A 15,620-nucleotide genomic window follows, 5' to 3' on the forward strand; every position below is an offset into this window, starting at 1 on the left:
TTCTTCTTCACTGTGAATCTTAGTACTTTTTCAGCAAAAGAGAGGCCAATCTAATATTAAGCTTTATTTTCCAAGTAAAATATTGCCTAATTAGGATTTCTTTCTGATATTTGATAGATCCGTTTTATTAAGGGCTAACTTAATTTCAACTCTAATATAAAAAAAGGCCTATTGTAAATAATGTTTCATAATTTTACCTAAGTGAATCAATTGATATCTGTATTGATATTATGTATTACACTTCATAATAATTAAATGATTTACTTAAAGCTAATCTTAAGTATTTTTTCTCTGTTAAATTTGTACCATTTTACAAATATTTATGTGTATCATATGTTTTTGTTCCATAGTTGCTAATCTTTAGGCTTTTAATTTAAAATAGATTCACTTATGTATTCCTGATTATTATACACTAGCTTGTTAGTAATAAGAAATCATTCCTCAAAGAATATGTGCTTTCTTGAGGGATGATATGACTAATGACAGGCTTCTGAAAAGTAATCTATGTTATGCATCAACAGAATGCAAAAATACCAGTAAAAATATCAGTGATGTATTTGTAGTTTTGTTCTGCAGCTGATGGGGATCCATTGAGAGTTTGATAACAATCACATTTCCGTTTTTGGAAAACTATTTGGTAGTGAGACTTTTGATAATAAGGGGACAAATTAGAACAACTGAACTAAGGAGCATTGGGCATGAAAAAGAGGAGAGAGACAAGGTTATTTCAGAAGAGGAAATTGAGGCTCAGGAAAAAACATGACATGTAGATAAGCTGTCATAGAACATTAGTAGCAGAGTTAAAATGAGCACCAAGACATCCAGACTCGGGTCCAGGCCTTCTAGGCTATTTCAGAACTCCTCATATTACTCGATTCCTTGTCAAAAAAGAACTGTAATCGAGAATTGTCATTTCGAACAATCATATGTCACTATGTTGACATTTTTGTGTGCAAAAGACTTTAGTAGCCTCAGGGCCATGAAAATGCTCTCTTAGCAAAGTCTCAATAATTTTCCAATATGATTAAAATTCAAATTATGTCACCTTACTTGTGAACAAAGTGAAAACATGTTATGGATAAGTCTTACCATTTGATAGTTTAAGCCAATTAACAAAACCTGACAGCTGGTCTAGAATTTGAGGTAAAATTCCCCTGCTGACTCAGGCAGTGAGTAAGAATTTAATGTTCATTAAAATATGTCACAATTTGAGACCCAGAACAGGTACCATCTGTCACCCGTTCCTACTACATACCTAGGTATAGATACAGTGTACTAAAACTCTCTTTTATTTACAATCAGTGTAATTTGTTTTCAAATATCATCACTAATAACCCATGGGATTTTCTCCTACTTTTTCTTTGAGGTGGGCGATGAGGAATCAAGTATTTCATTTCCTCCGGATCTGTAGTTTTATCCAAATCATGTAGGTCTATTATTTTTTTATGATCAAAATTGAATTTTCATTTGTTGTAAAGGATAAAAAGAAAAGGAGAGAAGAAGAAACTGGCTCATATGAGGGGATCGCTGAGACTTACTGATTCACGTAGGCTATCGTGAAAAGGCCCAAATCTGCAAGAGAGATATTTCTGGGGAAGTGTGCAAGATGCTGAGAAGGTGGTGTTTGCCAGGGAAAGATAACTCTGGAGAGCTTGGCGATCCAAGAGAGTGTGATGTACAGAGGTTAGAGGAAGGAGTCCGTGGATTGAGGACACTCTCAGGGGGCTGTGGGCTCCAGTGGCAGAGATGGAATGCTTATGGGAGCTCAGCAAGTCCCCACTGATGGTGCCATTTTACCTTGACCTCACCTCCTGTGCTCCTCAAAGAATCCATCCAGATGGAATCAATGGTTCACCACAGTGTGGTCCCCAGACCAGCAGCAGTCAGCATCACCTGGGAACTTATTAGAAATGCAAATTCCTGGGCCCCATCCCAGACCTATGGACTCAGAGACCCTGGAAGTGGGGCTCAGCAGTCTGCATTTCAACAAGCCCTCCAGGAGATTCTGAGGTCCCCTCAAGCTGAGAACCCCCACAGTGGATCAGTCTACCTAAGGACAGCAACAGCTGATTAGAATAAATTGGAGTACTTCTCACTTATAGATAAGTAACTAACTACACACAAAGTAGGTATGAAATTCAATGTTGCCAGTGTAAGGGAAATTGCCTTGGCGTGACGCTGAAGAATACTTCAGATGAGAATAGGGTGAAGATTTCTTGGGCCTTTTCTAAAGGGACATTCTTTTGCTCACTTCCTATCATCTAACCTTGACCAGATAGAACATGTGTATTCTGACTTCTTGAGAAGCTTATATATCTCTTGTCCGTCTCTGGTCCGTCTCTGTTACTGTTATTGACTGTACTTTCCTGCCTACCTTGGAGGTAGGCACAGGTGCCTAGCTTCTATGAAAATAAAATATAGGTACTTCTTCTTTTTAAGATCCTAGCTGACCTCTGCCTCGTACAAGTTTTCTTGAGCTTCCTTTTGCCTCCTGAGTTTTACTGAGCTCTGTGGTTCTGTGACATCCAAAAACCTATGATCAGGTTTTGGTAGGCAGAAAGACATCTTTTTTATATTCTAGTAATTAGTAACAATTAAATCGGAGTTATTTAATATGCATACATAAAATCCACGCTGAGAAGAACTGCTATCCAAGGATAGATGGAACAAGGTAATTCATTACTATGATTTGATGCATCTGAGAAGACTATGGATTTCCTGTCTTCTCCGCCTGTTGGTTATGGTACGGGAGTCATTCAGGAACTGGGAGATTGTGGGGAGGGAGAGAAAGAGAGAGAAAGAGAGAGAGAGAGAGAGAGAGAGAGAGAGAGAGAGAGATCCAGAGTGAATAAAAGGAAACTAATTGAGGCACAACAACTAATTTGCCATCACCATTTTAAAAAACACAAATCTAGACTTTACTCAATAGAAGCATTTGTTAATACAGTGTTTCTGTCATAGATTTAGGTAAAAATAAATTGATTCAATAATTCCTCAATTTCATAATAACGCTGTTTTTAATTTAGTATGAGTACATTTTTCCTAAAAGTATTTAATGGAGACTTTCCTCTTTATTTTTGTATTGCTCACCAAACACTTCTTCATTTGGCTGAATGGTAACACAAGAGGCTTAGTTCATTTACCACTGAATCTTTTTGGATATCCAATTAGTTTTAGAGATCATCTAAGAAAAGCTGTTCAGGTAACATCAGGTTACCCATACATTGCGGGTGCAAATTGTTTCCTCTTAGAGAGTTTAAACATAACTCTCAACCCTTGTTCCGAAATATTTCCAAATCATCACACATTTAGTTTAAATAATGGGTATACCTATTAGTCTTACTCATATAGTAGCTATTTAAAATAGTTCCTAAACTCTGAGAAAGTAAGCCAAAGAGGATTATATTTACGTCTTTCTGTTTTTAAATGTATGTCTTTATATATCTGTCATGCCTTTTCCCAAAAAGAACTTGAGATGGCTTACAACAAAATAAATGCGTGCCAAACGTTAATAAAGAAATAAAATAAAACACCGTAAAGTGTGTTTAAATACACTCACCGTAAAGTGTATTTATATGGAAAATAAAACACCATAAAGAATTTGAGGAGTCTATGCTGAAATTCAAATGTGGGTCCCAGCTCTAGGCAGGTACCATAAACTGTTGTTTTACTACTAGTCCAAGTATGAACTTAAATTTAATGGGAAGCTAACATGTGAATTAAACAAAATCAATGTACAAAACCTGTCTATCACTAAATTCCCAGACTGGGACTTTTATTTTGATATGATCTCAACTTGTATATATTAACTCATATTTTGGTCTCTTGCATTCTTTCAAACTGAGAAAAATAGTGAAGAAACCTAATTACTAAGGAAAAATGAGAAATGAACTGCAAAACGGGCTTTTATTCCTTAAAAATGGCATGCAGTAAGACTGCAATATAAGGTATACCAGGTGAAGCAGATTCTGAATAGAGAAGGAACTAATTGAAGGAGACACCAGAACATCCTGCCGTTCAGAGCTATCAGTGCAGGTGGCATGCCCAAATGAGACGCATAAAGGGTGCTCTGCAAGGGGTTGTATTGATTTCTGCGCCTGTGACACCTCGGTTCATGAGCGACTGGTGCAGCTCTTTCATGACAAGTTCTTTGCCAAATGTGGTGTTAATTGTTCTTAAATAAATTTGCATTCGTTTTGGAAAGACAGGTCTCACAGCTTAGTTTATGTTTATGGTACTTGTTACTGCCAAAAAGAGGGGACTGTAATGGGGCTGCAAAATAATTTTCTCCATTCTTTCTTCTTGTTCTGTGTTTATACGTTAAGTCAGGGACTAGTATTTGGGAGCTGGAAATTGTATTGCCCAAAGCACCGGGTGACCTTAATGGATAAAGTGAAGGTATAAGCCCCCTTGATCTACTGATTTCACACAAGTCACTTTGTTTATTCATTCCATATTACCCGGAGGGCGTGTGTAACCCTCCATAACTTACAGAAACTTTGTAAATATGAATGGTATAAAAATTACTTCATAAAACACACACGTATTTACAAAACATGCAAAGTGATTCCAAAGGATTTGTCTTATACTCAGTTACTTAGTTCGATTACTTAACAGACTCTCAAATTAGTTTTAGAAGATAATTACTCAATTAGCTAAATATAATTGAGTAACACATGCTAGCAAATTTAAAAGTCAGTAAACTTCATCACAAGGTTTTTATATCCAAATAATGAGAATAATGCAAAAATTGTGAAAATAGGTAACATTGCAAATTTAGCCACATATAGCATTTCAGAATGGAAAGCTCCTTAACCATGCTCATCTTCTCAACCATTTTGTCTTTGTGGTACTCCTGGCCCGTGGTATTTCCCTTGAATTCTATCAGGAATTAAGAGGAAATTCACTAATATTCAAGAGCCCTGCTGCCTTCCACTGTTCTGTTAAATGTTAAAAAGTAATTTCCATATGTTGATCTCTGTTTTGCCTTTTGAAGCAAAGCTCCTTTTTTACTTGGCAGTTGTTCAAATATTTTAAGGTAGCTTTTAAGTTCCTCTACTAGCTGTTTATTCCATATCTGACTTTTATTTTTCCTCTTCAAGCTTCTTGGGAAGATTATTGGGATTTTAATTTTCTATTTATATTTTTATGGGCTCTTGGTCCATTACATCCACTACTGCTATATTTTCTTATCTATTCCAATGAGAAAATACATGCAGAAGCAAATTGAACTGTAATGTTTTATATAATGTAACATAGGCTTATTCTGTGTTCTTTCTTGTTTTCACAGGTTCTAAAAACAGAGCTAGAAAAGAAAAAGCAAACCATGGACAAACTCTGCTCACTTAACCAGGATCTTCTTTCAACACTGAAAAATATGTCGGTCACCCAAAAGATGGAAGCATGGCTGGACAACTTTGCCCAGCGCTGGGATAATTTAGTGCAAAAACTTGAAAAGAGTTCATCACAGGTTAGTGATACTAATTATCCTACAATGAATGTTCCTTGAGAGTTTTGAAATCTTCATTGAGAGAGCAATACCATATTCCTACAAAGAATGCCACTGGGTTAGTCCTTGCCAAGTACTCAGTGGAATAAAAACATGGCTCTCTCAGTGGTTTTGTTATTGGAGAATGTGGGAGAAATGGAGGAGTGCTAATTGACTAAGTAGTTACTGTCTTAGAGTATAAACCCATCCACTTCAATGGGAATGGGGATCTGAGTGACTTAGAACAGTCAGAAGGAATGCTAGGGAGCTGTGTCATCACAATCTACCCCCCCAAGTCATAGATTCCTAGAACCATGAGGGCCATTAGTTGACCTCTCCATTTCACATATGAGAAAAAGGAAACATAGGGAGGAAAAGTGAATTGGCAAGTAAGTGAAAAGGAAAGTAAGTGAAAAGGAAATTAACTGATAGGAGCAGGCTAGGGCCCAAGTCCTTTGATTTCACAGAAGACCCCTTTCTGTTAGTGCAAGTGAGAATCTAATCATTGGACCTCCTTTCTACCACAGATCGTTGATTCATAAAATCATGAATGTGGGTGGCTTAGTGACACTAACACATATTGGCTGTAGATTAGGAAAAAATCTAAGTAATACTTTAGTGTCGTAATGTGCTTTTATGTTAAGAATTTTAAAAGTTTTGGTAAAGAAAATCGAATATTTTTCAAGTAGCAGCTTTTATTATCTGATGTTGTTAGATGGTGGAATCATAGATAGTCATTCAAAATATGAACATTGTTTATAATAGTATTTAACATATTCTGCCGTATTGTTTTGCATTATAGAGGCTAACTTTTTCTAATTGGTCACAATTTATAGCTCAACACATGTATCTCTGTTATACTGTGTTTCCCTGAAAATAAGACCTAGCCGGACAATCAGCTCTAATTCATCTTTTGGAGCAAAAATTAATATAAGACCGGGTCTTATTTTGCTTAAGACCCGGTCTTTATGATATGATATGATATGATATGATATGATAATATAATACCGGGTCTAATATTAATTTTTGCTCCAAAAGATGCATTAGAGCTGATTGTCTGGCTAGGCCTTGTTTTCGGGAAAATACGGTAGCAATGAGCACATTCAAAAGCTTTAGGCCTGTACCTCCTCTATTGTGAGACAGCGCAGGGAATTTGTTTTCTTGAGGCTTCACATCTGATAAGTAGCACTTAGGAAATGTTCATCGAAAGATGAAGAAATGAAAGTTGAAGTATTGCTTCCAGAAACACAATTTAAGAAAATACTATCAGCCAACATACTCGTATATGATGTTCAATCACAGTTCAAGCTTCCTTTTAAAATCAAATTCATATTTAAAATTTGAAGGAGTATAAAGTGCTCCTTCCAATGCATTTTCAATGCAATCATTGGGCAATAATAAAAATTCCATTTGTCTTCCATTGAATATATATTTTAATAGTTACTTGATCTAATAGTGATTTTAATACCAGATCATGATTCCTCTTATTATATGTTAGCTGGCCATGGCTACTTTGCAATACTGTTGACATCTGTGTAATAAATACATGAGGCATTAGAAAATTTGATACTTTTTAAGCCAATAATGATACTATTCCAACATGTACCCTTGTTTCCATAGATTGTTGTTGCTGGATAGTGATTAATTACCATGTTAAGAATAATTGGCAATATTTGATAAAATTGTTTTGAAATGCAGCCCTTTAAAAGAATAGGTTTATGGATATATAATTTAGCAATAGGTCATGTTCTCCTTCACTTTCATTATATGCAGTGGTTTTCAAGCTTGAGTCTGTATAATAATCGCCTGGGAAACTGATTAAAATGCATAGTCCTAGACTGCTCAGAAAATCTCATTCAGTACGCCAGTAATTTGCATGTGGTCTTTGATATAGTCTGCTGACCATATTAAAACCAAAAAGCAAAAAAAACCATTGAATTAGCAAGATAATGGCATATGTGGCAATTCCCCCATTCTAGTTTTCTACAATGCTGCCTGCACTGGGGACAATGGAGACCTTCCTAGCAATAGTGTTTAAATATACATATTCCCTGGGAATGAGACTATTTTCTGAAGAAGGTTGTATGTATGTCTCATCAAAATATTACTGATTTGGTTATGCTAGTCAGAAGGAAAAACAAAAACAAAAACAAGCCTTATTGTTAATTGCCTAGGAGTTCTGAGACCACCACCGAGGTCAACTTACTTAACCTCTTATTTTTGAATGCTTTAAAATCTGTGATAAAACAGTATTAGCTCTGGTTTATATAGTTTTTAATAAAATGATGTCCAACGTACATTCCAACAGGTATATGTTATGCCTGCTGAGTAGAATGTGATGATGATAAAACAAAGCCATAGATGTGAAAGCATTCTGTGGAAAAAAAATGGCACCCTTAATACACAGGGCATCAGGTTTAGTGAGTCTGGAGGGATTGTTGTGGTTCACTATAATTTGTTTGTATTTTCAAACAGTTGTATACTCCTATATCAGACCAAAAGCAGATAGATACACTTACACTAGGCAAGTTAAACTTCCTAGAACACTAAGCTTGAGTTTCTCTCTGAAGCTCAAATTTCAGTTTTTGCTCATTGGCTTTTCCCAAAAATGAGCTATCATACGCCCAATCCAAAACATTGCTGGGGGCGTTGGGGATCTTAGGAAGATAAAAATGAAGCTCTCCAGGGAAATAGGGATTCAAAAGAGGTAGAGTGAGCAATGAAACAGTGTCTTTCAACTAAAAAAGCTATTGCTTTTCTTTCTTGAATGTCACATTGAACTTGATGAAAATTACATAAGAAGAATTCCAAGTGTGTTGAGGGTGAAGTTGTCACTTGGAAGGGCAAAGCTCACTTATGTGCGTATCTTCCAGTGTGTTTCTGGGGGAAAAACAATCAGCCCCATTAATGACTGCATCTACGCAATCTTTCAAAAATCCTTTCAGCTGATTGGTACTACAAAGAATGAACAATATTCCAGTAATGGTTAAAATCCAGTAGGATATAGGAATTTTGACCGAGATGACAAGGCATCTGATTGTGCTCATGTAAAGAACATTGTGTGCCCGAAATTTTGACTGCTATTTAGGTCAAAGCTTTGAGGGATTTTGACGTTATGAAAGTAGCATGGCAAGAGATCAAAATGTGAAGAAAAAAATAAACTGTGAGGGATGTTATCTTGCCTTTCAAAGTCAGGTTTGACTTAAACAATACCAGGACACAAGCTAAAGATGCTTAAGTCCATGAGAAAGCAGCCGAAGAAAATAGACACACTATCTGTTTCTAAAAGTTAGAAAGAATAGTAATACTTGCTATGTGGATATTTAAAATGACAACAGAGAGCAAACGAAATATACCCTGGATTTGACTTAATTAAATATTCAAATGATGCTGTTGCCTCCAAATATATTTTTATAAATATGCTTGTTGAAACTTAGTTTTTATTCTAAATGCTGTGACCCTGAGAAACACATTTTCATCTTGATTATTATTAGGAAATACGCTAGTCAATAATTCATTATAGTTATTACTTTAAAGTTAAATATATGTTAAGTGATTTGAAACATTATTTTCCCCCATTTAGCTGAAATCATATATAAGGTGGAAAGGCTTTATTATTCGTATGGTTTATAAATTATTATGCTAATTTATATTAAACTAAGCAACAGATGTTTAGATGTAAGAACATATCTGTCTAGATAAGTCTAGAAGTTCTGTAGTTTTGTGATTTTTTTTTTAACAGAGCAAATGATCTTCTTTGCCAGGAATAAGGAACATTCTATGACTCACAGAAGTCCATAGATCTTATTCCCATTTCATGAATATTTTGCTATATTCCTAATGGCCACTTTTGCAATATTCTGAACTATGAGCACAGATATCTCAAAGATAAAATTAATATACTCAGAAATCCTCTCTCCTTGAATGTGAGAGTACCTGTTTATGCTACCTATGTCTGTGTCTATATTTATGGATGCCCAAATGGAGGAAGGGATCATTATGTATGTATATATCTATTCTGTATCATTTAAGTCCTGCTGAGAGTTTTAAAACTCTTGCCAGATACGTGAGTAATGTAAAACACTGTTGCAGATAATAAGGCACTGTTTTTCATACCAGAAATGAAAATATAGAGATGTGAAAGTATTAAGATGAAAATTTCTTTCTTTGCCTTTTCTTTTCTGAGTCAATTCTCAATGTTTAGAGGTTCTGTTTTTACTCTCCATAAAATATTTTATGTGCGCATTCTGGCTGTACCCATTCTCAAAGCATTATTTTGTATACACGTTGATACATGAAATGCAGTTAAAATTGGTTTGCCTCTCTTCTTTTTATCCATGACTTTAATTAAAAATACTCTAACGCCTTTCAGTTGACAACCATTTTCATAGCTTCCTAAAAGCTCTCCAAGCCTAATCAGTCCACTGCCAATTAAAAAAAAAAAGAAAAAACAAAAGATTAAATGGTTTTATAATACCTAGAATTAAAATAAAATTCCCTAACTTATCTTAGGTTTCTATCTTATTTAAATTCATAGACTAAGCAGTTTATCTTGAATTTTAGAACATCTTTTGATTAGTTGCTTAGGTTAAAGTTTTTATTAGAAAAGTTTGAAGTTATAGCTCAAATAACTTTGGAAATGAACTGTATCCTTTTGCAACCTCCAGCTAAAGTAGGTGTTTGAGATCAGGGTTTGTGTATCAGTGCAATTGGCTTTATGTTGTAAATTCATTATCTGCAACAACATAAAATGTTTTAGGCACTGACAGTTTAAGAGACTAGAGATGAGCTAACCATTGAAATTTCTCATTCTTTATTTATAAAATGAAAAGTTTGGGCTGGGAATATCTCTACATTGTCCTTATGATTCCAAATGTTTATGATATGTTTCTCTTTGCTTGAAATCTTATTATCAAACTCTGGAGTAATTAGTGAAGGGATTCCAACTGTCCCTGCTATATCAATCTCAGAGTTAGCGGGAAGATAATAATGAAAATAAAATTATCTTTCTATTCAAAACGGACGGACTTCTGAAATGATTACATCTCACTCATCATGAGTATGTAATTAAAATAAGATGAAGATAAAATACTCAGCATCTATGTGATACATCTGTTATCTACTGACAATAAATGAAATGACACATAAAGAAAAATACAAGTTCTTTTCCTAAATTTGTACTTGTTAATCTGCATCCCTAGTTAAAGAATGTATTTCATTACTTCATGTCAGATGGCGTGGAGATGAAGGTCAGGCATATCTGAAAAAATAAATTGCATTGCTTCTTGAATTTTTTCAGATGCAATTAATTCACACAGTTTCTCCAACTCTGTTTAATAGGAATCCTGAAGCCAACATGTATCTCTTTGTATGAAAGCTAATTTGAAGTGAGGGACAAAATACATAAAATTGAGCAGACAGTTTTACAGAATAAACCTTTGTAATTATCATATAATGTTTTATTTGAAATAGGAGAAATACTTCTGTTATGATGTCTTGAATATTGACTCTAATTGTGCTCATGATTCCAATGTATCTGTTCAAGAAATTTTATTGCCTTATGACAAGTCTCAAAACAGGGCAGCAGTTAATATTAAAATATTGTCACCAAAATAGGACAGCAGTTAAATTTTGTCACCAAGCCACTGTCGTGGACTTTGGCACTTCTTGTATGCTACACTTAGCTATGACATTTCCTCTGTGTTCATTCATGAGCTAGAGTATTTTATAGCATTTTGATTAATTACTCGGCTTCCTCTGTGAGCACCTGGTCTTTTACCCCAGGTTTATCAAAAAGTTCAACATATAAGTTATTTCTGCAGCTTAGAATTGTCAACCCTTACACCATCAGATGGTTGGGACTTGTGCTACCTTGCCTGTGGAGATAGTTTTAAGCCTGGCTACCCATTCTCAGCTAAAGTCATTGCTGTGATTATGCAGTCTTTGTTAAGCTGTAGAAGTGCAATGCCTCCATACCTATTAAAAAATCAGTGATCACTCTAAGGGCATGCATATACAAGCAACACAGTGAAAACTTTGATCTGCAGTTGTCAACCTGATTTTTTTTATGTGTATATATGCATGTGTATGTATAATATATTTTTAAAGAAATCAGGTGTATCTCATTTCATTGATTTTGCACAGATTTAATTTATCAAGTGCTAAAAGGCATTAAAAGATTATGTCACGTGCTAGTGTGCATTTTCAATCTTCTGGATTTACGTATGTATGTATGTATGTGTGTACAAATGCACACTCACCCAGTTACACCACTTAAAGGAAAATCACTGTTCAGAAATCCGAACAGGCATAGCTGCAAGTGAGCATAGTGACTAAGAATTGGATGAAGGAGCACTCAGACTTGGATTTATAGCTCTGCTCTGCCACTCACAGGGTGTATTTGCCTGAAATTTTACCTCTCACCTGTAAAATTGGAATAATATTTATACTTACTCCTAGGGCCACTGTGAGGTAATGACAGCTACCAGTTACTTTACTGCAGCTACCATTCTCAGTATTTTATTTTATGTTTGAAAATATTCTTTTTTTTTTTTTAATTAGGGAAAGGGAAGAACAGGACTTTATTGGGGAATAGTGTGTATTTCCAGGACTTTTTCCAAGTCAAGTTGTTGTCCTTTCAATTTTAGTTGTGGAGGGCACAGCTCAGCTCCAAGTCCAATTGCCATTGTTAGTTGCAAGGGGGCACAGCCCACCATCCCTTGCGGGTGTCGAGGAGTCGAACCAGCAACCTTGTGGTTGAGAGCCCACTGGCCCATGTGGGAATTGAACCGGCAGCCTTTAGCATTAGGAGTATGGAACTTCAACCACCTGAGCCACCGAGCCGGCCCTCTAAATATTTTAAATAAGGCAATGCACGCAAGGCCTTAGTATAATGCCCGGGACATCCAAAGAGTTCCATAACCAGTTGCTGTATGGCAAGCATTGGTATTTTAATAATACTAAATAGCCGAATATCTCACAAGGCAAGAAGTAGAAATCTCTAACCCCAAGGAACTTATACCAGCAATAATATTTAAATAATTCAACAGAAAATTAAAAGATCCAATTAAGAATATGGTCAACACAGGGCAGCCAGATGGCTAAGTTGGTTAGACCACGAACTCTGAACAACAGGGTTGCTGATTTGATTCCCACATGGGCCAGTGAGCTGCGCCCTCCACAACTAGATTGAAGACAATGAGCTGCCACTGAGCTTCTGCTGAGCTCCTGGAAGGGCGGCTGGATGGCTCAGTTGGTTAGAGCCTGAGCTCTTAACAACAAGGTTGCCAGTTCAATTCCCACATGGGATGGTGGGTTGCACACCCTGCAACTAAATATTGAATATAGCAACTGGACTTGAGGCTGAGGTGTGCCCTCCACAACTGGATTGGAGGACAACGACTTGGAGCTGATGGGCCCTAGAGAAACACACCGTTCCCCAATATTCCCCAATAAAATTTATGTAAAAAAAGAATATGGTAAACAACGCCATTTATAGATGATGTATTATAGAATTGTACACTTGAAACCTATGTCGTTTTATTGACCACTATCACCCCAATAAATTTTAATAAAAAAAGAATATAGGCCAAAAATAAAAGGAAAATAGCAGCACCACGAAAGTTAATTTACAATATAAGGACGGGTGGTAAACACAACTAGTTGCCCCTGAGAAACTGGAGGCAGTGGTCTGAAAGAAATTTTTCCTCTCATTGTATTCTCTTTTATATTCTTTAAATAAGCTTAAATGTAGATACATTTCCTCTTCACAATGTGCATTTTAAACAAATGGAAGAGGAGATGGTAAGAAAGAATTTTATTATTTGAGAGTAGGTTCGTTTTTCCAGACCAACCAAAATTATATGATCTTACTGCAAGAAGATGTATACCCTAGAACTATCAAGAGACTGCACAAATGCTTTTCCAATTTTCCTCACAATGGGAAAATGTAACATTTGGAAATCAACATACATAACCTCATGAGATAGAAAGTTGAGTATAGAAAAAAGTTCCTGAATTTTCTCTCAACGTTTAGAAAATATAGTGGTTATTGCTAATACCTTGTCTCCCCAAAAATAAGACCCAGCCAGACAATCAATTGTAATGTGTCTTTTGGAGCAAAAATTAATATGAGACCTGGTATTATGTTATGTTATGTTATATCCAGTCTTATAGTAAAATGAGACTGAGTCTTATGTTAATTTTTGCTCCAAAAGATGCATTAGAGCTGATTGTCCGGCTAAGTCTTATTTTCAGGCAAACTTGGTATATTTCAAGAGAACATTTAGTGTGGTCATAGATTACATAATTTAATTCTTGCAACCAGGACTGGTTACATAATTTAGGGGGCCCGGTGCAAAATTAAAATGCAGGGCTTCTTCTTAATGAAATTATTCAGAAATTGAAGAGGCTGACAGCAGAGTATGAAACCAAGCATGGAGTCCTTCTGAGTGAGGAGACCTGGGTACCTACATAAGTTGCTCACCCATGAGGACGTCCTTGTTTGCAACACCCCTTGAGGGACGTGTTAGCATTCCCATTTTACATATAAATAAAATAAATCAAAACTCTGAGATAGTGATGAACCTCTATCAAATATTACAGTATACAAACTATGGACCTGGTGTTTGAGAATCATGGAGCGTGGCTCAGAGGCTTCTACTCTTAATCACCGTAAGAGCAACTAGCTTTTAAACCTCAGGTCAAATAATTCTAAACTATTTTCTGTTTTTACTGGGCTAATTAACTGACACACCAAGTGACTCATATTTAAAAACCAATATATTTTATTTTCATGAGGACATTTAAAAGGAATCTCCAATATGCTCACAATCAAAATGGAGAAAGGTGAATGACTGGGTAAGAATTTAGTTAGGTAGACTCAAAGTTTGTTGACTATAACTCAAACTGTATTATTTTCTAATTTTGATCTTGCCCTATTCAATATTTGGGGAAGGCAGTAGTAAGTCATTCTTATCAGATATTTAATTGTCCTAATTTTAATGTATTTGGATGATAGGCTCATAATTCCAAAGGTACATAGGAGTGATAGACTTAAAACAACAATTTAGAAAAAAAAGACATTTGAAAATTTTTCTCTGCTTAGAAAAGCAACATTTTGCAGGAAATGCTTTATTGTAGAAAGTTGGAAAATAAAAAGAATACAAAAACATATAATACACAATAGAAGTTATCTATGCTTTCTCTGCCAAAATGTAGCCACCAATGTTTATGCTGTGTATTGTTTATTCAATACTGTAATGTAAACACTTTCCATTGACATTTAAAAATATTTGAAATATATACATTACTTTATCTCATACATGTACTATAATTTATTTCAACCATCATCTACTGACATTAGGCTATTTCTGGTATTTTACTGTTATAAATGATCCTATGAATAGGGATAAACATTACATGCAGCCTTTAGCACCAAAATAAATTTAAATGTTAAGGTACGAACTGAGGGAAATTTGGTTTTTGTAACATTTAAAAGTAAACCTCCTTTATTAATATACATTGTGTGCATGTAGTTATTTTGCATACTTACATATTTTCATGAGGCAGTTCAATTATCTCAAAATTATGTGGTTTTCACCTTCACTATTATACTGTAAGATCCCCCAAAATAAACGTTCCATTTATTCATTTCCAAGTGTCCTGTAGTGATCATATTCAATACATGTTGGAATTTAATTGAAACATTGTCATTTAGCCGCCGAGTAACTTAGAAAATTTTAGATTACTTTAATTGAATATGGTGTCCAAAACAGAAAACCGAGGTTTTGCAACACCAATCAGATTACATTTGATTCTAGCAAATATAATAGAGCTTGGAAATAAGGATTTTTCAGAATCATGATAATCAAGTATCAGATCGTTAAGACTGTTAGGCAGAAACAATAATCAACTTATTCTGTATTGGCCCGGCGTTCAAAACAAATTTTAAATGAATGAAGTCATAATAAGGCAGGCTTCAACTAGGTGTAAAGATCTTTGCCAATGGGAAAATTTGGTGCTATCGTGAGGAAGTTGTCTGCTTCTGGGAATAGTGGATTCTATAGTAACTAGGACGTTATACTAAATGAGCTCTATAATCCCTTCCTGTCTGTATTTTTAATGATTCTAA

At 35.2% G+C, this 15,620-nt stretch overlaps 1 protein-coding gene across 1 annotated transcript in view; it reads left to right on the plus strand.

The window, feature by feature from the left end:
• The window catches only part of DMD (dystrophin), a 2,022,175-nt gene that overhangs the window by 600,705 nt on the left and 1,405,850 nt on the right, over window positions 1-15,620 (plus strand). The window contains exon 16 of the mRNA XM_081043053.1: window positions 5,291-5,470. Within this exon, the coding sequence (XP_080899179.1) occupies window positions 5,291-5,470 (180 nt within the window). The remainder of the gene's footprint in view (window positions 1-5,290; window positions 5,471-15,620) is intronic.

The sequence above is a fragment of the Rhinolophus hipposideros genome, assembly GCF_964194185.1.
Source record: "Rhinolophus hipposideros genome assembly, chromosome: X".
Taxonomy (NCBI): Eukaryota; Metazoa; Chordata; class Mammalia; order Chiroptera; family Rhinolophidae; genus Rhinolophus; species Rhinolophus hipposideros.